This window comes from Gorilla gorilla, chromosome 1, assembly GCF_029281585.2.
Source record: "Gorilla gorilla gorilla isolate KB3781 chromosome 1, NHGRI_mGorGor1-v2.1_pri, whole genome shotgun sequence".
In the NCBI taxonomy this organism is placed as follows: domain Eukaryota; kingdom Metazoa; phylum Chordata; class Mammalia; order Primates; family Hominidae; genus Gorilla; species Gorilla gorilla.
In genome coordinates, this window is record NC_073224.2 from 232,865,435 (window position 1) to 232,889,478 (window position 24,044).

Consider the following 24,044-nt stretch of genomic DNA (forward strand, 5'->3'; position numbering starts at 1 on the left):
CCCTGCTTATCTGCAGGGGGATTAGCTTTACATAGGAGTTAGTGAGGGTTAAGAAGGTCAGGGTTGCTTCATCATTCTCCCTGAGCAGAATGTATAAACGAGGACTAGTGTACCTGTGGCGACAGCGGCGTAGAAACCTCATTATTTTTCGAGCAGCTTGATCCTGCTTTTTGGTTAGCAAACTGCTCCTGAAAAAGTCAGAATATTATTGTCACAAGAAGGGTACAGTAAAGCCCAATATGGAAAACTGGTCAGCAGTGACAGAGGACTCTGAATTAAGCAGTTCGTGTAGCAAAGCCAACAGCATACGTTAAAGATGTATACAATCTGAAGGGGGATGAGTGCGTATGCTGTTCCCATAGTATCGAGTCCGGGCATCACTAGAGGAGAAAGGAGGGCGTGTATAGGCGCTCTCAGCTTCAAGAGAGACTATACAAAGACTGAAAATAAAATGTCACTTAAATATTCTTCCACAATTCATTATAAGCTCCTTTTGCCACAAAAGGCATTCTGGCGTTAGAGAGGCTTTCTTAGTTTACAAGGTGATTCACCGGAGTTGATACACTCTTTGGGCTATTTTGTAAATGTACTGATCAATGTATTTTACTTGGCTCAGCATTTTTATTACAGTCTCTAAAATGGAACAGCTTAACCCTAATTACTCTCCCAAGGTCTCACATGCAGTAATTCTACAATTTCACTCATTTCCCATTTGTGTCAAGAATAGCCTTGTCTCTAATCCGAATGTAGCATCATATACATTTCAGTTACATTAGGATTAGGAACAAGTTCTGTTTAGAAATAACTCCAAGAATAGTTTTCATATTTTATTTTCACATTGAAAATCAGATTTCCTTCAGCCTCAAAGAGCATGTTTATGTAAAATTACATGAGTGCTGGCTGTACTTTTTTTTTTTTTTTCCTAAACAGGAAATGGGTTAAACTACTATAATTGAGTGGTAACTTTCTGAGTAGAAACTGGTGCTGCCAAATTCTGATATAAGGTAAAATTGGGTGGCAATATCAAAATAATTGGGTGGGAGGTGGAGAGAAAGAGCTACATATTCAAAACCAGACTCAGCACAGGTGTACTTATCAGCCACCACACCTAAAACGTTCTGGAACACAGTGACTGCCAATGCTTTAGGCCCGCCCCAGACTCCAATGTCAGCCCAGGACAAGTCTTTCAAAGAAGTCAGAGTTCTCTTCCCTAGGGAGCTTCACCTCCATGAGCTCTTCACCCACCTGAGTTTCTGTTGTACAATCACAGCCGTCCGGCGAGCCTGCCGTCTTTTGCCACATTTCTTATAACTTCGGTAGTACTTTTGGATGAGCACAGCAGCCCGTCGGCTCTGCTGGAATTTTTTTTGTTCATAGTAACTTCGGAATTTGCTCTGGATAAGGATGGCAGCCTGTGTCATCTTTTTATAAAGTGCGTACTGCAGGGGAAACAAGAACAAGCGACACAGTAACAACAGGGGCTGCACGGGCTCAGCGTCCTTCGAGCTTACCGGGAAGGGAAGAAGAGAAAATGCTTTTCCCCTCTATTATCACATTCTCTGTCCGGGGTTTAATCACAAAAGAGGCAAATGAGGAATCTTTACACCTACCTTTCCAAAATGTAAAATATTACTTTAAGGGTTGCCTTCAGACATACTTTTTTCCCCTAAAATATCAAAATATTTTGCCCTTTTCTTGGAGAAAAATTTTAATAGCAATACCCTTAGACGTTTATGAATCTAAAAACAGATTTCGACAGTAAAATTTTAAATGCTTCGGATTAATATTTTCTATCCAGTTTTGAAACACTAACATAATTTTTTTTATGCGTTCCAATTCCCACCATACACAAATCTACTTAGCATTCAGCCCCTGATTTTTAACTATCATTCCACACGACAAGTTTCTGACTGAGTTGCAAGGTCCCAAATACAAGGCTTATCATGAAACGCTGACACCTTTAAGCCATTTTAACCTGTGAAAGATGAACACTCGTAAGACCAACACGGTGGTGAAGCCGTGAAACCTGGATGGCTGTCACAGAGCTGCGGACGGCCCAGGAGGCAGTGCCAGGAGTCCTCCACGCAGCCCGCTGCAGAGCTACAGAAGTGAGGGACAAAGGCCCAGGGTGGATTCTCAACATCAGTCTCTAGGCACCAAAAATACAGAGCTCTCCATGGTCTTAAAATGCTACGTCCAAATTTCTAATCAAACAGAGTATGACTCTGGGGATGAGAAGCTGCAATGAAGCCCTGTGCTTATAAGACGGCAACTTACCGTCGCAAGGAAAAATATTCCCCAGAAAATCCCTGTATCTGCCTAACTGTATCTCTGGATGTATGAGGAGGTGAAATGAGGGAGGGAAACTGACTTCTCAGAATTGTCCAAGAACCAGGACCCTTCTGCAAGAACCTTCTTTGGTCTTATCTGACCTGCTTTACCTTTTCACTGGTCTGAAAGTCTTTGAAGACAAGAATGCTGCAGACTACAGAGCCCCTGTGGTTTCCATCGTCTCCACCTGTGCACACTACACACTCAGACCCATCGGGCCACAGTGAAGCGCTTTGGGAAAAAGGGTATTTACTTAGTGGCCACAGGGCTCACAGGAACTGGCTTAGATGGATTAACACCAGCCAAAAAATGTCCAGTTATTAATGTCGAAACCCACTCCAACTGAATAACCACGTGGTCCCCAGAGGACAGAGGCACTGTGCTTAGGTGGCCTGGCAAGGGGGATATGTTTACTCCATGACTGTGCCATCTTGATGGCCCCTCCCTGTAGCTGGTGATGGGTGTGAAGTTTGTGACTCTGGTGGAATGGTTTGTGAGAGGGCTTGGGTGTATCATTACCTTCAAGGCTATCCATGTCAGCTTGGGGGAAAAACAGAAAATACAAGATTAATGTTACATTGCTGAATATAATGAAGTTAAAAACCAGAATCAATAAAACTCCCAACCAAGAAAAAAAAAAAGGCAACCTGGCTATATTAATGCCTTCCATCTTCCAAAATATTTGTTTTATAGTTATTACTCTTTCCAAAAATAATGCCTTCTGTCTTCCTAGCTGTAGATGACAGTTTCTGGGGAGGGTTTTTTTTTTTTTTAAAACCAAACTCATATTTTGGAATCAATACCTGTTGTAATCACAGACTTGAAACCTTCATTCTGTGTATCACTTGTGCTCCCAGGAAGCCTGCTCACCAAACAGAAGCCAGTGCGGCTCCCTGCTGTAGAGCTACAGGCACTGTGGTGTCAGCGTTTGCACAATAAACCTTCCTTTTCTGGGATCATGAACTCAACTGGCTCGAAGCCAAAGATGTCCCCCCACCCCCATTAATAGGGCTTAATCCTAGAGAAGCTTGAGGAAACGGCAACCCGTATCAGAAATTGAGGCAAGTCCTGGATTATGACAAGGTGATAGAATCCCTAATTTCTATGTGACCATTACACATACTAGAATTTATTATTCCTTAAATAAAAATTTATAACTACCTAAAGCACAATCTGATAAAAGGTTCTAGAATCTACTGACAGGCCTGAATTTTATCCTGTGAACCAGTCAAAACTCCATTAGGCAATTTTTAATATTTTATAACCACCTTGATAATGAGAAAGGCCTAATATTCATGTAATTTCTCTGAGTTTCAGCTTCTTCATCTGTAAACTGGAAATAAATACTGCTTACTTCAAATAATTGTAAAAAGGAAATGAGATGGGGCACGTAAAAAATCTAGTGCATACTAGCTGCCCCAAAAATATGACTTCCCTTTCCCATCTGACTAGTTACATAACCCTACAAGGTGGTTTGCAAGCAGAAATACTGCATGAAAGAGTACTTAGATAATCTTCTTGCACCTTTAACTAAGGTGCACAAAAGCAGTTTAAGATGTTCTGAGCTTCTTCTGATTTTCAAAGATTTTAACAATTCTTCATTTTAAAATGGATAAGAAGCTGAAAGGAAAATGGCCAAAGATTAAATACCTTATATAATTCAAACTCAAAGGTAATAAATAGCCAGCATTTACTTTCTCCAATCACCGTTATCACACCCTGGATTCCCTACAGTTCTCTAATTACTAGGGAGTTTATCAAAGTGTTGGACCACGGATCCTCACTGCAAAGATACTGGTGTTAGGATCACACCAGTATCTCAGGTAGGTAATACTACTAAAAGATCAAAAATTTGGACAAAAACTCTTTTGCAGTACAAGTCTAACTGCAGATGGTTTTATTTTGTTTTCCTCTGTTTTTTTTTTGAGACGAGGCCCAAGCTGGACATCAACACCTGGGCTCAAGAAGATCCTCTGGACTCAGCCTCTTGAGGAGCTGGGATTACAGGCACACACCATCATGTGTGGCTTCCCCTGTTTTTGTTTGTTTGTTTGTTTGTTTTATCATGGCAGTTCAAATTAAGTCTCTGGCCGGGCGCTGCGGCTCATGCTTGTAATCCCAGCACTTTGGGAGGCCAAGGCGGGCAGATCACTTGAGGTCAGGAGTTCAAGACCAGCCTGGCAACATGGTGAAACCCCGACTCTACTAAAACTAGAAAAATCAGCTGGGCATGGTAGCACACGCCTGTAGTCCCAGCTACTCGGGAGGCTGAGGCAGGAGAATCGCTTGAACCTGGGAGGTGGAGGTTGCAGTGAGCCCAGATCATGCCACTGCACTCCAGCCTGGGTGACACAGCCAGATTCCGTTTCAAAAAAAAAAAAACAAACCAAAAAACAAATTAAGTCTCTGTAATGAGGTACTAGATGTAGTGCTCTTTAGCCAAACCAGAATCCTCAGTGGGTGGGGCACAGTTTCCTTCTGTGGTGCAAAACTGAGGTTTACCTGTTTATATTTTCTGTAACAACGCTGAATGACAGCAGCAGCTACTTCTTGCTGTTCCCGCAAGGGTCGGCCCTTAAGGGTAAAGTAAGGAGAAAAAAAATCAGTAATGATTAACTACCAGAAATGTCAGCTTTTTATTACTACTCATTTAATGCACCTTCTCAGAGTTGAGATCCCAGGTTTACCAAAAAATATTGATAATTAATTATAAATGAGGAAAAATGAATTTATAGAATAAACCTTAGATTATCCTTGCTTCTAAATAAAACTATGATATTGGAATGTTAAGCAGACTAAAAATATATTCCCTTTTAAAGTATTTAACAAATTAGGCATTGTACTGTTTGTCTTGCCAGATCTCAACTATCTTTCCTAAGATAACCCCAACTACTTTACTTTTGGATCAATGATTAATGGCTTTTAACACTTTTTTGGGAGTGGTTAGAGACTACTTTGAGAATCTGTAGAAAGCCATGGGTCCCCTTCCCACCAAAAATGCACACAGAAAAAGCTTTACTGCTTAATTTTAGAAGTTCAGGGGCTGCCTGGAGTCAGTCCCCAGGCCTCCAGTTGAAAACCCCTGCTTTAGGTCATGACCTCCTAGCAGCAGAGGGGTCACCTTACTTTATATTAACTGAATAATAGGCATTATCATTACCAATAGTATGTTGACATGGTGATAACCATTACATTATTGGCTAACATTATTTTACTAAAGCTTCTGAGAATTATTTAATGTGACATTAATAACTAATTAAAAATTCTATGAACTCATGAAATTTGTTTTAAGGAATAATAAAGAGACACTGTACTCAGGATGGCAAGGTAGAACAGAAAAATCAAGGCTGGGTGCGGTGGCTCATGCCTGTAATCCCAGCACTTTGGGAGGCCAAGACAGGCGGATCACTTGAGGTTAAGAGTTTGAGACCAGCCTGGCCAACATTGTGAAAACCTGTCTCTACTAAAAATACAAGAATTAGGCGGGTGTGGTGGCACGCGCCAGTAATTCCAGCTACTTGGGAGGCTGAGGCAGGAGAATCACCTGAACTGGGAGGTGGAGGTTGCAGTGAGCAGAGATTGCACCACTGCACTTCTCCAGCCTTGGCAACAGAATGAGACTCCATTTCAAAAAAAGAAAAAGAAAAATCAGCACTGTTCTGTGCCGGAAAAGCCCCATTCCCGCCCTGGCCTAACCATGGACGGGCCCTTGTCCCAGCCAGTTAATTCTCTATGCCTCAGATAACTGAGAAGACTACGCTTCTGAAACTCTTCTATGAAGGTGCTTTAGGAACTTTGTAAACATTTGATAAAAATTTCACGTTTAACTGTTTAAAAATTGGTTGTTAAAAGCAAATGGTTTGGGAGAATGACAAAGCTCTGGAAATGGGTAGCAGTGACAGTTGCACAGCACTGTGAATATACTTAATGCCCCCACACTGCACACTTTAAAATAGACAAAATGGCAAACTTTATGTTATGAATATTTTACCATAAAATATTTTTACAAAGCAGATACACACACAGATATGTTATATAGTGAATCTTAATAAATTGGAGACTTCCAAAAAAATTCTACAAATTCAGAGGAAAAAAATAGTAAATGTTTTTGTTCGCATGATTCTGACTTTCATCTGTCCTCTCTGATCTTAAGAATGTCACAAAACGAAGGTTCTGTTCTAGTTTACCTTGTATTTCCGGAAAGCTGTCTGGACAAGCCTGGCAGCCTCATAGAGTTCTCTCTGTTCATGATCAGACAGAGTGAGCTGAGCAAACTCATTCTCTACCTTCTCACTGGTAGATGCACTCAGGAATTCTGACCAATCCGCGGCGGAGGGAAGGTTAGGTTTCTCGAAAGCGATTTCACTGATGGGAGAGCCAACAGGGCTCAAGCTGGTATTAGAAGAAGGGGTTAGAGGCTCGTTATATGCACTTCTGAAACAAGAGGAGAAACAGGAGAGACAGATTAATGATTGATTTGCACCATCCATTAGATATTAATGAATGAGCCAAGATGGTATCTGCCAGAAGCCACTGTGGGCAATTAGGAACATGCCTTCATTCAGTTAGGCAAGTTGCTAAACATACCCAGTGTCCTTCGATTGAGTAAGTTTATACTCAAAACCTATCATAACTTTAGTACTATGCTAAATACTAAAACCTAGTAGCAGTACACTCTACTGCCATTAGAAAACTTCAGCTGAATTAGGGGGAAACATTATGCTACATTATCTCTTTTTTTTTTTTTTTGAGACAGAATCTTGCTCTGTTGCGCAGACTGGGGTGCAGTGGCACAATCTCAGCTGATTGTAACCTCCGCCTCTTGGGTTCAAGCAATTCTCCTGCCTCAGCCTCCCAAGTAGCTGGAATTACAGGCGCCTATCACCATGCCCGGCTAATTTTGTATTTTTAGTAGAGACGGGGTTTTACCATGTTGGCCAGGCTGGTCTCAAACTCCTGACCTCAGGTGATCCACCCGTCTTGGCCTCCCAAAAGTGCTGGGATTACAGGCATGAGCCACCGTGCCCAGCTTAACACGATCTCTTATGCTCTGATAGCAGTAAAAAAAATAATGGGAGAGGTAGGAATAGGAGCTGGGCCTTGAAAGTGGCAACAGAGCTTGTCCTAATGCTTCCTTCCTTCCTTGGTATGGTCTTCTATGACACAGCATTCATCAAATACAATCAGCCTCCCCTGCCTCCAGTTACATCCGGTAATCTATGCTGGGTAGTGACCTCCGTAACTTTACTCACCGGATCTGGGCAGCACTGGGCAGGCAGTCAGCATCCGCTAGATAACTGGCCAGCCAGCTCATTGTACTGCTAATGGTGGCAGGGTCTGTTCTTTCCAATCCTGAGGACTCCATGGGCACAAAATTCTCCTGCTTGATTCGGTCAGGTGTGGCTTCAATAATGTGTTCTGCCAAGGTCATCATGTTCACCTGAAGTCAGAAGTTCACAGAACACTCAGGTTAGAAAGGAACCTTACAAGTTATCCAGGTCTACCTCCCTGCCTCGCCTTGGAGAGAAAAAAATAATCAGGCAGGAGGGCAGACTTCCACCTCAATCCAACGCAATGAAATACCATTTTAAGGTTATAACATAACATACCAAAATGTGCTGAGATCCTGAGACCTGATTATCTCCAAGTCATAGTCTGGCCCCAAACCTTTAGTTCAGTCTTGGAGAACTTCCGGCTTGTATGTACTCCCTACTCTCAGGGTCAACCAATTAATGACACTGGGCAGTTCTAGAGTAACCTGTAATATTAATGAGGTGTCACTATTAGTTACATAACCAATATCTAACCACCCCCTTTTGCCTGGCCTAGAGAACCCCGGTCTAGGCTGGGAACAGTGGCTCATGCCTGTAATCCCAGCACTTTGGGAGGCCGAGGTGGGTGGATCACTTGAGGTCAGGAGTTCCAGACCATCCTGGCCAACATGATGAAACCCTGTCCCTATTAAAAATACAAAAATTAGCCAAGTATGGTGGTGCTTGCCTATAATCCCAGCTACGTGGGAGGCTGAGGCAAGAGAATCACTTAAACCTGGGAGGTGGAGGTTGCAGTGAACCAAGATCGCGCCACTGCACTCCAGCCTGGGCGACAGCGCGAGGCTCCAACTCAAAAAAAAAAAAAAAAAAAGAGGCCAGGCGCAGTGGCTCATGCCTGTAATCCCAGCACTTTGGGAGGCCAAGGCTGGCGGATCACGAGGTCAGGAGATCAAGACCATCCTGGCTAACACGGTGAAACCCCGTATCTATTAAAAAATACAAAAAATTAGCCGGGCGTGGTGGCAGGCGCCTGTAGTCCCAGCTACTTGGGAGGCTGAGGCAGGAGAATGGCATGAACCTGGGAGGTGGAGCTTGCAGTGAGCCAAGATTGCGCCACTGCACTCCAGCCTGGGCGACAGAGTAAGACTCCGTCTCAGAAAAAAAAAAAGAAAAGAAAAGAAAAAAAGAACCCTCAAAGCTGGTCTGGATTAAGATATTCTTTATGAGAATCAGAGATGTGGACTGATTCTTAAAAATGTCCTTGCATACCTCTTAGGAGTGGTAACTGAAACACAGCACTTCGGGTTCTTAAGTGAACTGAAAATGTTCTCGATGGAACTATACAAAGTGACAAAATGCTTCTCCTGCCAACATGAAGGAGCCTCAACAACATCCTGCTAAGTGGAAACAGCCGCAGTGGGCTGCATGGTGCATGATTCCACTTACATGAAATGTCTAGAAAAAGCAAACCTCTGGGGATAGAATCAGATCAGTGGTTGCCTAAGGCTGGGCAGAGACGGACTGCAGATGGGCACAGGGCACCGTGCAGTGAGATGGAAGTGTTCTAGAAAGGGACTATGGTGATGGTTGCTCAGCTGTATATGTTTACTAGAAGCCATCCCCTGAGCATTTAAAATGGGTAAATTTTATCATACGTAAATTATACCCCAATAAAGCTGTTAAAAATGCTTATTGTGGATAATTTTATAAATTTTCATCAAAGAACAATAATTAGTTTTTGTAATAACAATAAAAATAAAAAATTTAAGAAAAATATATTGGGCCAGGCGTGGTGGCTCACGCCTGTAATCTCAGCACTTTTGTGAGGCCGAGGCGGGTGGATCGCCTGAGCTCAGGAGTTCAAGCCCAGCCTGGGCAATATGGCGAAACCCTGTCTCTACCCCAAAAAACCCCCAAAATCAGCCAGATATGGTGGTGCAGGCCTAGTGCTTTCTTACAGTATCTGTAATCCCAGATACTAGAGAGGCCAAGGCAGGAGAATTGCTTGAACCCAGGAGATGGAAGTTGCAGTGAGCCAAGATGGCACCACCGCACTCCAGCCTGGGTGACATAGCAAAACTCTGTCTCAAAAAAAAAAAAAAAAAATTGCAGCTTTCTTTCACCTTCTCTATTGGCCGTCTTGATTTGTGACTCAAACGGTAGGAAGTAAATCTTGCTTTATTCTTTTTCCATGAAAGTATTCAAATATATTAACAGTAAGGTGGAATTTCTGAAGCCTAAAAGGTTATCACTCTACAATCACTTTCCTAAATCCTCCATTTTATAAACATGTAACAATGTAAAAACATCTTAAGTAACGTTCTCAGTAGTTGGACCTGAAAAGTCACATCACTCATTTCTAAATTTCATGGATTGTGCTCAGAGAAGACGGCCTTTAAATGGGGAGCTTTGGATTTTTATTCAAATTTTCTTCGTGTCCTAGTATATGAGCAGTTTTCATAAACATGCCTTGGACACCTGAAAAGAACAATTATATACGTAGTTGCTATGTGTATTAACTACATACACACATATAGTTATATATAAGTATATCATATATTAAATCTATCATATAGTAAATATATATGAAATCAAGCCTTCTGATTTTGTTGTTCAACTTGTTCATATGCTTTTCGTATCTACTTGATCTGAAAAATTCTGAGCTATGTGTGTTAGTAGCACACTGTGATTGTGGGTCCACATTTCTTTGTATTTACTAGTATTTGCTGTAATGTTTCAAGGTTATGGTGCTAGGTACACAATAGTTTATAACTGTCATATCTTCTAGATAAACTGTATGTATATATATGCATATATACACACACACATTAGTTTGCCTTGAATTGTACTTTTTATCTTTCTTTTTATACTCGTTTATCTATTATAGCTGTTATCTATCATTTCATTTTCATTGTTTCTCTTTCATTTCATTTTGATTGTATTTCTTACAAGTAGCATATAGTATATCCTGCTTTTATTTAAAAAAAAAAACAAAAACCCGAGGCCGGGCATGGTGGCTCACACCTTTAATCCCAGCACTTTGGGAGGTGGAGGCAGGCAGATCACGAGGTCAGGAGATCGAGACCATCCTGGCTAACACAGTGAAACCTCCAACTCCCAGGTTCAAGCAATTATTGTGCCTCAGCCTCCCGAGTAGCTGGGATTACAGGCACCCGCCAACACACCTGGCTAATTTTTGTATTTTTAGTAGAGACGGAGTTTCACCATGTTGGCCAGGCTGGTCTCGAACTCCTGAACTCAGGTGATCCTCCCACCTTGGCCTCCCAAAATGCTAAGAATACAGGCATGAGCCACCGCACCTGTCCTTCTGTAGCCCGTTTTTATGCTACCTACCAACTTAACATTTTTTTTTTTTTTGAGAGAGAGTCTCGCTCTGTCGCCCAGGCTGGAGTGCAGTGGTGCGATGTCGGCTCGCTGCAAGCTCTGCCTCCTGGGTTCACGCCATTCTCCTGACTCAGCCTCCTGAGTACTGGGACTACAGGCGCCCGCCACCATGCCTGGCTAATTTTTTATATTTTTAGTAGAGACGGGGTTTCACCGTGTTAGCCAGGATAGTCTTGATCTCCTGACCTCGTGATCCGCCCGCCTCGGCCTCCCAAAGTGCTGGGATTACAGGCGTGAGCCACCGCGCCCGGCCAACATTTCTAACTAGCATATTTCAGCCTATCCAGCGCACATCTATCTATATCACGAGTGGAACAAAATCTGTTACTGTCCCTGAACCCGAGAGCTTTCATACACTTTTACTCTCTTCATTTCCCTACCCTCCCTGGTTTTGTTAAAATAATTTAGAATTTTAGTTCTAGGAGATCGTTTAAACATTATTCGTCTTCTATTTAAAGAGTCCCTTCCTAACAAATTCCTCTCACATATACCACACTATCGATAATTGCTCAGTTTTACTGTTTGATTGTTCACTCCTCTATGAACGGTTTTGCCACTTTTTCTAAAATTATTTCATTATTTTTAAGTGTTATCTTCTCATTTGGCTAAAAAACTTTCTTTAGACTGCTGCTTTTCTCATAGACACATGCTCTTAATTTGGCAAGATGTTATTCTCTAACAGATCTGTGAAAATAGGAAGTGGATTTTTTAAAGGTTATTTTCTATTTCCTGCATGAACTCTGTTTCAGTGAAGGCCACTTTCTAAAAAGCTGCGCTATCCAATGGCTATTTAAACTTAAATAAAATTAGAAACCCAGTTCCTGAGTTGCACTGGCTATATTTCATACATATGCCCTTTACAATGGCCAGATGACAGCCATGCTGATCAAGTGCCCGATTCCACATGTGGCACCAAGTGTTTCCCACGGTGCGTGGTATGGATAGAAGGCACATCCACCACTGTGGGAAGGTCTAGTGGATGGTACTGTTCTCGATGCTCAATTGGTTCCCCTCTTTTGAGCTGCTGATTTTCGATGTAATCTAACTTATTCCTAGATATTTATGTTTATAAATATAGTTCTAGATTGCTCAGTTTTGGTGTCTGGTGTGGGTTCCATCAGGAATTGTGTAAAATAGGATTTGGCAAATGATGGCAGGCTGAATTCAGCCAGCTGCCTGTTTATGTAAATAAAGTTTTACTAGGAAACACCCACACTCCTCCGTTTAATGCTAAGGCTGCTTTGGTGCTGTTAGGGCCGATTAAGTAGCTAGGACAAAGTCTGTATGGCCTACAGAGCCTAAAAATATTCACTACTTGGCTCTTTATAGAAGAAATTTACCAGCCTCTTGTCTAAAACATTATTTGATTTTTCTGGGCAGTCCTCCCCATGACTGCAGTGGTTGGTACGTGATATGGTTTGGCTGTGTCTCCACCCACATCTCATGTTGAACTGCAGCTCCCATAATTCCCACTTGTTGTGGTAGGGAAACTGCAGTGGTCGGTAGGTGATATGGTTTGGCTGTGTCCCCACCCAAATCTCATCTTGAACTGTAGCTCCCATAATTCCCATGTGTTGTGGTAGGGAAACTGCAGTGGTCAGTAGGTGATATGGTTTGACTGTGTCCCCACCCAAATCTCATGTTGAACTGTAGCTCCCATAATTCCCATGTGTTGTGGTAGGGAAACTGCAGTGGTCGGTAGGTGATATGGTTTGGCTGTGTCCCCACCGAAATCTCATCTTGAACTGTAGCTCCCATAATTCCCATGTGTTGTGGTAGGGAAACTGCGGTGGTTGGTAGGTGACATGGTTTGGCTGTGTCCATACCCAAATCTAATCTTGAACTATAGCTCCCATAATTCCCACGTATTGTGGGAGGGACCCAGTGGGAGATAACTGAATCACGGGGGTGGTTTCCTCCATACTGTTCTCGTGGTAGTGAAGAAGTCTCTTGAGATCTGATGGTTTTATAAGGGTTTCCCCTTTCACTTGGCTCTCATTCTCTCTTGCCTGCCACCATACAAGATGTGACTTTCGCCTTCTGCTATGATTGTGAGGCCTCCCCAGCCACGTGGAACTATAAGTCCATTAAACCTCTTTTTCTTTATAAATTCCCCAGTCTGGAGTATGTCCTTATCAGCAGCGTGAGAACCTACTAATATGGTAGGTCAGAAGTGGTGCCCCCGGCAACTCCCCAGAAATGGGAACACATTGGTGAGCATGCAAGCTTCTTTCTCATCCTCTGCAAACAGCATAGGGCTGGCATGAAGGGGCCCCTGGGATGCAATGAGCAGGAATGGCTCAGAAATCAGGCCTCTCCCAAGATGTGCTGACCAGGATATATGATCTCCTCCACACACCTCCCTCTCCTTGTATCACTTCTACAGGCATGGGTGCCCTGTTGAATTCTCAGTCGTTTTTTTTCCCTTTTACGTTTGTTTTAGGTTGCACCAATGGGAAGTTGGAAAGAGAGGAATTCAAACACGTTTTTAGGCTGCCCTTATGGTCCTCCCCTACATATTTTAATAGATGGAATTTGCTTATTAGCCTAATGTCAAGTTTATTTTGGTACATATTCTCTTAGTCCGTAACAAGTTTAAGGTCCTGAAAGGATTCTGGAATGTTTAGATTTATTATAAGGGCAATCAATTATCAGCTTTAGGAATATTTCACTGCCCTCGTGAGAGCCTCATGCCATATATGCCCTTTACAATGGCTAGATGATAGCTACGCTGATCAAGGTCACTCAGATAATTCAAAATCTATCCACGGGCTTCCTGTTCTAGCTATTTTTAGGCCTTGACTATATTCTAACTAGTAACTAGTACTTAAAACAGTGAAATCAATCAACCTAAATGCAAGGAGGAAGCAGTACTGTAGGGTACTGAGTGAGTTCTGAGGAGTTGGTACAAAGAGGGAAGGCTTTGCTGAGACCGGGGTCACTGGTATTCAGGCCCTACTCCCGGTGCCCGATTCACCGAATGAAAATGTGGCCCCAAGGAAAGAAGATACTCCAACGATGTTCTGCACAAAGCCAACTTCGAAGGCTTCGCGGGAAGGAAAATGACACAACCTTCGGAAATGGACCGTAAAGATCACAGCAACTGGAACACACCGGCCTCTGCGGGCTTACCCTGTCCCTGCTTTTTACCTGTATGTCATCCATGGGCTGGCCGCATTCTTCATTTTCTGCACTATCACGGTAGGACCCCAGCTCTGTATTCACCACCTCTCTGTTAGCCATCATCAGGACACTCATTGGTTCCCGTGGACGCACCTGTGAAGGTGCTGCCTCCTTTCCTACACTGGTCCCCTTCGGATTTCCAGTCACCTGTACTGTAGACACACCAATGTAAAGATCTTTGGAATTCCACTTTCCTACAGGCTGAGATCCAGAGGCTTGAAATGCTGCAGTCTCTGGAGTGGGAGGGGAGAGTTCCCGGCTGAAGTCCCTCACTCCTTCACTGGGGCTGAGTGTCTCGGGGACAGACTGCTTAGAACTAGGGCTTTGCTTCCTGATATTTGGCTCTTCCAGACTCAGTGCAGTGGGAAGCAGCTTCTCCTGCCTTGTCTGGAAGTACTCAGGGTTCAATTTATGCTTTTTGGGAGCCGGATAATCTTTGTGGCTCTCACTGCTGTAGTAATTAGAGGGTTCAGAACGAGGTCTTCTCAGCTCTGAAAAGTACAGTAGAAAGGATAGTCAGGACAGGAGATACAACTAGGAATCCTCAAGAATCAACACTTTCTCTATGCCTGAGAGACACAAAGTGCAAAGCCGGAACTCAAGACACGTCCCTAACATTTAAATATCCCCAGTAGCATACATCAGATTCAGATCATCCTCCTCCAAAATTATGTATTTCTTGCACGAACATAGAACTTTTGCTACTTTCTTCTGTACTGGGGGAGGGGGCAGCACTAGGCATTCTTAAAGAAAAATCAGAAACATTAACAAAAAATCTGAAATGTATGTGACTATCCTATGGACTCTGCTGAGGGCAGCTGCATGAAAGCAAACGGGATCTCTGTCAAGCTCTGAGATGTCATGATTCTGAATTCTTACCTGGGTTGGTGCTTGCAATAACAGTGACTCCCTTGGGTATTTCTGGAGAGCTGATGGCTTCGCTGTGCCACTGGGCCATCCAGCTCTCTGTGCTGGGCTCTTCGCTTGCAGGACAGTGGATTCTGGGGTTCTGTCCCAGCTGAGCCTGCTCATCTCTCTGCAGGTGCTCCAGACACTCTGCTAATTTCACATGACCCCGTGATCTGGCAATTCCCAAAGGCAGCCTTCCTAGAGAGTCGGGAATCGAGATGGCCCGACGGTCCCACTTGTACAGCACGACGGCAGCTTCCAAGTGCCCTAGGGCACACGCCCACATCTAGAAGACAGGGAGACACAGCAAGCGTTCTCAATCAGAGGTCAAGACCAGACCTGACTTTTGCCATTGCTGCCAACTGACAAACTGGTCCTTGCTGGCAATCTCGGTGGGGCCACTGAAGATTCCCATCCCAAAGTATCTCTGAAACATGCCATGTGTCAGCAAGAGACAACAGTGGGAACCAGGCAAATCCTATGCCAGACTGGAAGAACGGCAAGGGGGGGCTACAGGAACCCATTCCTTACCAGAGGAGTACAGGAGAAGTGGTCCACATTCAAGGGGTCAACTTCCAGTTCCAGGTCAATGCTATCTGCGTGCTTTGTACTATAAGGGAGAGCACCAGAAATTACCACACTATTCATCACCATTAAAAGGAAACACCAGAATATTATAAAACCCCACCAAGATGAAACCCAACTGGGCATATAACATCCCCATGGTGAAGAAACAGAGAGTCCCAGGGCAGTGTGGATGCTCCATTTGGCTAGGGGTCCAAAGAAAATAACAAGTCCAACATTTAATTCTTATCTCTCTGGGTATTTCTTGGGAAGAAGTTTATAAAACTCCCTTGGAAACTGTCCAAGGACAAAGCCCTTTGCTCGCCGGCTATAAAGTGGACTGAATGGGTAGATTTCTTCCACGGGTGGCAGTGCTCAGGAAGAATGAGAGCGAGGACGTGCGAGGCTGACCCCCAGCCAGCTGCACCACAGCCTTACCGCCATTTGATGAGGGTCTGGATTAGGGTGGCATAGCCCTGGGCAGCGGCCAGGTGGAGTAGGGTCATTCCACGGAAAGTCTTTGAGTGGATCAAGTGCTTGGACTTCGCCCAGCAGGCTCGGCTCATCATCTTCTCGCATACCACGACCACACGGCTCTCAAAGCAGCTCCCCAAGGCCCCGGTCCCAGAAGCACACTGTCACAAAAAAGCGCACGTTACGACCTCAGGACTAAAGGCCCTCGATCCCGTCAGCGCTTCGATGTAGGGGAAACAAATGCTTTACAATTAGAAACTCACAACGGAAAACATAAAACACTGAAAATAAAGAAACATTGGCTGGGCCTGCTGGCTCATGCCTGAAATCCTAGCACTTTGGGAGGCCGAGGTGGGAGGATTGCTCAGGAGTTTGAGACCAGCCTGGGCAACATGGTGAGACCCCGTCTCTACAAAAAGTACAAAATTTAGGCTGGGCACAGTGGCTCATGCCTGAAATCCCAGCACTTTGGGAGGCTGAGGCGGGCAGATCTCTTGTGGTCAGGAGTTCGAGACTAGCCTGGCCAACCCTAACCCTAACCCCATCTCTACTAAAAATACAAAAATTAGCCAGGCGTGGTGGTGGGTGCCTGTAATCCCAGCTACTCGGGAGGCTGAGGTGGGAAGATCACCTGAGCCTGGAGAGGTTGAGGCTACCGTGAGCTATGATCGCGCCACTGCATTCCAGCCTGGGTGACAGAGCAAGACCTTGTCTCAAAAAACAACAACGACAAAAAAACCCAAACCGCCAAGAACCATCCATGAAATTGAGACTAGAATGTGCTTAGCTTCAGCTCAGTAGCACTTCTCTGAAGTCCACAGCTCTAAAGACACGAGTCTATCTATTAGGGCTGACACTCTGATTAGGAACTTCATGCTGATTCTTCTTGGGCAAAGTGTACACAGCCTTAAACAAAAAAAAGTGGTTCTAGCCTTCCTGTAGGCAGTAAACTGTTGTGAGACAGTGGAGCAGAGTAGCTTTCCTAATGTTTCCACCGGCGGGTATAGCGGCTCTTTCACTCTCTTGCTTCTTCTTCTTTTAAATTTTTTTTTTTTTTGAGACAGAGTCTCGCTCTGTCACCCAGGCTGGAGTGCAGTGGCACGATCTTGGCTCATTCCAACCTCTGCTTCCTAGGTTCAAGTGATTTCTAGCTAATTTTTGTATTTTTAGCGGAGATAGGGTTTCACCATGTTGGCCAGGCTGGTCTCGAACACCCGACCTCAAGTGATCTGCCTGCCTCAGCCTCCCAAGTGCTAGGTTCCTGGCATGAGCCACCGCGCCCAGCCTCTTGCTTCTTCTGAAGGAGAATTAGATCACTTAGATGCGGACTGTTTTTTCCTTAAAGAAATGACTAAAAGTATCAAATAATCCAGTCCTTTATGTAAAGTAAAAAGAATACTGAGAAAAGCATTTAGAGATCCTGAAATTTAAGTTATTAATAACAATAAGGGCTATAGGAAAGAGAAGTTTACTAATTTTAACCACATGGGTTACTTCCTATGAACCAGTTGTAATGGAAGAAAAATAAAATCAAAGTTAGTAACTTCAACAGCTTATGTGAGTCTCTGTGATAGCAGTTTTATGTTTAACACTCCCCCAAATAAATGGCACCTCTAGGCTAATTTGTATCTCTGGTGTTATTTAAAAAGTACTTTTTTTCTGGCAATAAACTCCATAAACTTTACTTACTACAGAAATACTATGGCTCCTCACTGATTCTTATTTTTAAATGTGGAAAAAATGCCTCCCAAAATAAAAAAGGCAGATGATGGGATTGTTATCTCAGCCTCATCAAAGCTGTAAAAACACCTACAGGAGCAGAGTTAGGTGATCCCAACATGCCACAAACTGACCTTGACGCAAAAGGCCAAGGCACAGCCATTCTACACACACAAGACACATTCATGAGCACATGGAAATGGCCAGAGTGAACGAAAAGGGAATTTTTTTTTTTTTTGTATTAAACAAAAACAGCCATGTCTCTATCCCGCATGGCAAACACGGACATTTACTGAAGGCAACTTAAACTGATGAAAGGATATTCAGTAGTGGTTAATATGGGATGAGATTCTAAGCCAGTTGCATAGCATTTGAGCCAGCTGCATAGTGGCTGAGCTTTAAAATGACATTACTTACCATTCCTTTTATGCCACTTTTGTTGGTGAAAGGAAAAGTATTTTGAGGAGATCTCTTATGTGAGCCATGAGGTAAATTAAACAATGATTACTTCTTTTATAAAACTCAGTACTATCGGCCGGGCACGGTGGCTCATGTCTGTAATCCCAGCACTTTGGGAGGCCGAGGCAGGTGGATCACCTGAGGTCGGGAGTTCGAGACCAGCCTGACCAACGTGGGGAAACCCCGTCTCTACTAAAAATACAAACTTAGCCAGGCGTGGTGGCCCATGCCTGTAATCCCAGCTACTTGGGAGGCTGAGGCTGGAGAATCACTTGAACCTGGGAGGCGGAGGCTGCAGTGAGCCAAGATTGTGTCACTGCACTGCACCTGGGCGACAAAGCAAGACTTCGTGTCAAAAAGAAAAAAAAGAAGCCTATCTTAGCCTTAATAATATTCTACTGTGTGCCAAGTCGTTTCTTTCCTGCTGATTTCTGAAGACAGGGGAGCAATATGAAAACATGAGGAGGAAGGAGGCTAGCCTTTTGGGTGTGGCATATGATGTTCTTTTAACCTATTATTTAAAATATGACTAAACTTGATATTTATGAGGTTCATAAAACCAAAAATATTCACCTAAAAACTTAACTGTGTAAAGGAAATCATCATTTGTCTTGAAGAGAAAGAGGGGGCATTATTTGAGGTTTTTTTTGCAACGACTGAGTAGTGGAGATAAGAAATACCATCAGTTCCTTTAAATTTATCTCTAGGGACCCCTGAGAAATAATTTCTCCCTGGGAGACTTCCCAAAAATGAACTTCCTAAATGAAATGTATATAAAGCCTTCAAAACCAATGGGACTCTGAAACAATGTTTGGTAATTTACTCGTACTTGGCAATATCATACATTCTTTATGGAACTTACAGAAAGTTTGTGAAAGACGCTGTAATGTATAATGTCACTCTACACTGAATCATTACATAAACACTTTCTCTGGGCTCTTTTCATACTGACCTTGAGTTTATAAAAGGCTTATGAATTACTGAATTCAATTATGTTTTATACCTATACTTAAGATAGGGATAAAATACAGAATAGAAAGTAGGAAGATTCTAAATTAGTTCGGAACCCTAGCAGATCTAAGTCATCATCTGGCCTTTTTTTTTTTTTTCTTCTTTTTGAGACAGGGTCTTATTCTGTTGACCAGGTCAGAGTGCAGTGGAGTGATCATGGCTCACTGCAGCCTCAACCTCCCGGGCTCAAGTGATCCTCCCACTTCAGCCTCCTGAGTAGCTGGGAACCACAGGGATGTCCCACCACGCTTGGCTAATTAAATAAATTTTTTTTTTTATAGAGACGGGGTCTCAGTATGTTGCTCAGGCTGGTCTTGAACTCCTGGGCTCAAGCAATCCTCCCGTCTTGGCCTCCTACAGCGCTGGGATTATAGGCGTGAGCCACCACGCCCAGCCAGCCTCTATTTTTCAATTGGTTGTCCTTAATTCCCACTGCCCTGTAATTTAGTAGTGAATTCTGAGATTAATAGAGAGAACTTAAGGATTAGGGGGGTAAACAACTGAGAAGCTCCACATTCCAAGGCTTCTTCCATACTGCACAGATTATAACGCTTTTTAAAAGCACAGGTACCGTAAAGTACTCCCTCAGGCCTTCTGCCTGAATACAGGGACAGCATCAGCAGCAGAGAAGAGGCCTGTGATCCATCCACTGCCTTGCCAATCCATAAACATGAAGCGAAATGGGAGCTGAGCATCAGCACCGCCTCGTACCTGTGCCTGGCTCCCTCCATTCCCGCTCCCGCTGCCGCCTCCGCTGCTGCCGCCTCCGCTCGCCTGTTTGTGCTGCTGGGACCCCGTCATCTCAGCCATCCTCCTCTCCATCTGCTCCAGTCGTTCCAGGATGGACATCCTGAACTGGTTATCTAGGGCAGAGCGGGAGGAAGAGTGAGGTTGTGTTCTGGAAGAAAAGCAGTCAACACGTGGCCTCGCCAGCCTTGCGGGACCAGCATCCAAATGCTGTCCGTAACTTCACCAAACCAGAGAGGTCTCTGCCGGCCAGAGTTCCCCAGCACGATCGTGAGTCTGTCACCTCACACAGGATGGTGGCACCTTCAGCAGCCCGAAGTTCTCGGATAAAAGACCAGAAATTCTCTTTTTGTCAAAGATCAAAAAGAGGTTCAGGTTCCTGCCCCCCAGTTTCTTTGTCAAATTCCCCAACGGAAACCCTGACATGAGATCTGGTAGAGAGCCCTCTAGAGCAAGTAAAATAAATAAATACAATTTAAATTAAACTGGTAGAAGAAAGCAATCACAGCAAGAAAGGAAGGTTAGACAAAAAAAAAAAAAAAAAAGGTAGTATATCTTTTACCAAAACACTGAGTTTTTACCAAAAAAAAATTATTTTAAATTTTATTTCCTGAGCCAAGCTCTAGCTTTTATAATTTATTTCAGGAATAGCATCATTCAGTGCCTGAGACTATTACATCCTTTTTTTGTTTTGAGACAGTCTCACGTTGTCGCCCAGACTGGAGTGCAGTGGTGTGATCTAGGCTTACCTGCAACTTCCACTTCCCAGGCTCAAGCCATCCTCCCATCTCAGCCTCCTGAGCAGATGGAACCATAGGTGTGCACCACCATGCCCAGCTAATTTTTGTTTTTGTTTTGTAGAGATGGAGTTTCACCATGTTGCCCAGGTTGGTCTCAAACTCCTGGGCTCAAGGAATCAAAGTGCTGGGATTACAGGTGTGAACCACTGTACTCAGCCAGATTTCTTTCCTTTTTTTTTTTTTTGAGACAGAGTGTCATGGTGTTGCCCAGGCTGTAGTGCAATGGCGCAATCTCAGCTCACTGCAACCTCTGCCTCCCGGGTTAAAGTGATTCTCCTGCCTCAGCCTCCCAAGTAGCTGGGACTACAGATGCCTGCAACCACACCTCACTAATTTTTGTATTTTTAGTAGAGACGGGGTTTCACTATGTTGGCCAGGCTGGTCTTGAACTCCTGACCTCGTGATCTGCCCACCTCGGCCTCCCAAACTGCTGGGATTACAGGCATGAACCACTGCGCCCAGCCCCACATTTCTTTTAACCCATGTCTCATCAGAGACAAACATAAATAGGTACTTCACTTCTACATCAGAGAAACAACAGGAATTACTGTTGGAGCTAGGATTGAAACTCAAAGAGAAAACACGTTGTGATTCTGTACCACTTTACTAAGATTAGAACACGTCTCTCCACATTCCTGCATTTACACACACATGTGCGTGCACACACAAGCATACACATGTTAGAATTGGGTCACCTATCCATGTACATAAGAGGAGTTAAATCGATGTTAAAATCAATCATGCCCACACTTGCTTCATATATGTATATCTATATATGCTTATGACATATATATCATATATGTTATATACATAGAGAGAGAGAGAGAGAGAGAGAAAGAGAGAGAGAGATTGAGACTTTGAGATGGAATCTCACTCTGTTGCCCAGGCTGGAGTGCAGTGGCATGATCTTGGCTCACTGCAACCTCCGCCTCCTGAGTTTAAGCGATTATCTTGGCTCAGCCACCCGAGTAGCTGGGACTACAGGCACATGCCACCATGCCCAGCTAATCTTTTTTGTATTTTTAGTAGAGACGGGGTTTCACCATGTTGGCTAGGCTGGTCTTGAACTCCTGACCTCAAGTGATCTGCCCGCCTCAGCCTCCCAAAGTGCTGGGATTACAGGCGTGAGACCCCACGCCTGGCCACACTTCACAAATTTTAAGGAACACTGTGCCAGATATTCAACAGCGAAGAGGGGAGGTCTCTCCCTGCTCTAGCACAGGCAGACCTTGGTAAGTGAAGAAGGCAGGATAACGTAATAAGGAGGGATGGGATGGGGACAGAGTTTAGACAAGTCAGGAAAGGTGACACTTCAAGTCTGCTCAGAATGATGAGAAAGAGCCAAACATGTCCAGAACTGAGGCCTGGTAATAGCACATGCAAAGGCCCTGAGGCAGGGCTTTCAGGGAGCAGAAGACCGTGTGGCTGGAGCACAGAGGGAGGGAGAGCAGGAGACGCAGGAGACGATAGAGCTGGAGGTGTGCAGGAGTCAGACAGTGAATGGCTGTGCAGAGCCCTGGCTCTGCCATATAAAAGCTGTGTAGCTTTGAACTTAGAACAAAACCTTTCCTGTCTCCGTTTCCTCAACCCTTAAATGGGGACAGTAGTTACACCTACCTCAGAGGGCTGTTAATCTATGTAAGTGCTCAGAACACGATAAATCCTAGGTTAGCATGCTTGCCATCACCATCATCTTTAGACAAATGAAGTCAATGTCTGTGGAAGCTGACTGAACAGCTGTGACCACATATTTCTCCTCCAACTGTTGAGAACATAACTATTTTCAAAATACAGTCATCTGAATCATGCAAAGGGATAATCTGGAGAAGAAATATTTTATCACCACTCCTTACCATGCTGACTATAAATTCCAAGACTAGCGAGCAAAGCGTACGACGGTTCCATGTGAGAGAAAACAACAGGCAGAGATAGCACTCACAGAATGCTTCCTGCACACCAGGTACCACTGCGTCACTGTGCAGATATTAACTCATTTACTCTTCACAACCATCACGTGAGGTAGGTGTTGTTATTATCCTCATTTTCCAGATGAGAAAACTGAGGCACATGGAGATAACCCACCTATCTGGCCCCAGGGCTGGGAGTATAACCAGATACGCCAATAAGAAGGAAGGGTGATGGGAAGAAAAGATGCATAGGCATGAGGCAGTCTTACCAGAAGGAGACAATATTCTCACTCTCTAGAAAGCTTAGCTCTACTCAAAAGACAGTCAATACCCAGTCAGCAGTTCAGTCCTCACTTCAGATCAAACTGATTTTACTTTACTAAAACACAAAAGCAAGAGGAAGGTTGCTTTTTAAGAATCTTGGTATTATTTTCTGGCCAGGCAAGGTGGCTCACGCCTGTAATCCCACCACTTTGAGAGGCTGAGACAGATCACTTGAGGTCAGGAGTTCAAGACCAGCCTGGCCAACATGGTGAAACCCAGTCTCTACTAAAAATACAAAAAAGCTAGCCGGGTGTGGTGGTGTATGCCTGTAGTCCCAGCTACTCAGGAGGGTGATACAGGAAAATCGCTTGAACTCAGGAGGTGGAGGTTACAGTGAGCCGAGATGGCACCACTGCACTCCAGCCTGGGTGACAGAGTGAGACTCTGTCTCAAAAAAAAAGAAAAAAAAAGATTCCTCATATTAATTTCTAATAAACTACTTCCAAGAACAACAATCCAAGAAAGATACTTCCTCTTTTAAAGCAAAAAATAACATCTTTCTTCCAATTGCACAACTATGGATGGACAGACACAGGCAAACTTGGAGGATCCTGCCACTAAGTGTCCCACTCAGTGGCAACTCCCCGCAGGGAGGTAACTCTGAATACACACTGTGTGGGGTAACCTGCACACGGCCGTTCTCATCCTGTGACCACCAGCAGAAAACACAAGATGACTACAGAGGTTGCGCTGGTGTCTTTACTCCAGATGCCATGCCTCTCCGTTAGAAATCTGAAATCTTGCAGATCACAGGTCTCTTCCATGTGAAGCCTAAGAAGTTGACTCTTCAGTTAGAGTTCAGTTCCAAGCAGCATGGCAGTTGCCCTTTGCGAGATATTATAAACTCCTCTGCTTATTCCTAATGCTGCTAAGCCAGACAACCATTGATCTCTGAACCTACTTGGAGATCGTTATGCATCCCATTGAAATGACTTGAC

The 24,044-nt window shown here is 43.9% G+C and overlaps 1 protein-coding gene across 15 annotated transcripts in view; it reads right to left on the minus strand.

Annotated features, from left to right (window-relative positions):
• Window positions 1-24,044, minus strand: part of CAMTA1 (calmodulin binding transcription activator 1) — a 986,830-nt gene that overhangs the window by 17,030 nt on the left and 945,756 nt on the right. For 5 of the 15 annotated variants that reach the window (XM_031010096.3, XM_055383464.2, XM_031010086.3 and 2 more), the window contains 11 exons: window positions 20,040-20,191; window positions 16,104-16,300; window positions 15,633-15,711; window positions 15,072-15,387; window positions 14,160-14,683; window positions 7,584-7,771; window positions 6,519-6,765; window positions 4,834-4,905; window positions 2,851-2,871; window positions 1,246-1,439; window positions 114-188 (listed from right to left, as the gene is read on the minus strand). In XM_031010096.3, coding sequence (XP_030865956.3) covers window positions 114-188; window positions 1,246-1,439; window positions 2,851-2,871; window positions 4,834-4,905; window positions 6,519-6,765; window positions 7,584-7,771; window positions 14,160-14,683; window positions 15,072-15,387; window positions 15,633-15,711; window positions 16,104-16,300; window positions 20,040-20,191 — 2,065 coding nt within the window. The remainder of the gene's footprint in view (window positions 1-113; window positions 189-1,245; window positions 1,440-2,850; window positions 2,872-4,833; window positions 4,906-6,518; window positions 6,766-7,583; window positions 7,772-14,159; window positions 14,684-15,071; window positions 15,388-15,632; window positions 15,712-16,103; window positions 16,301-20,039; window positions 20,192-24,044) is intronic. The other 10 variants (XM_031010103.3, XM_031010092.3, XM_055383479.2 and 7 more) reach the window with 3 other exon arrangements.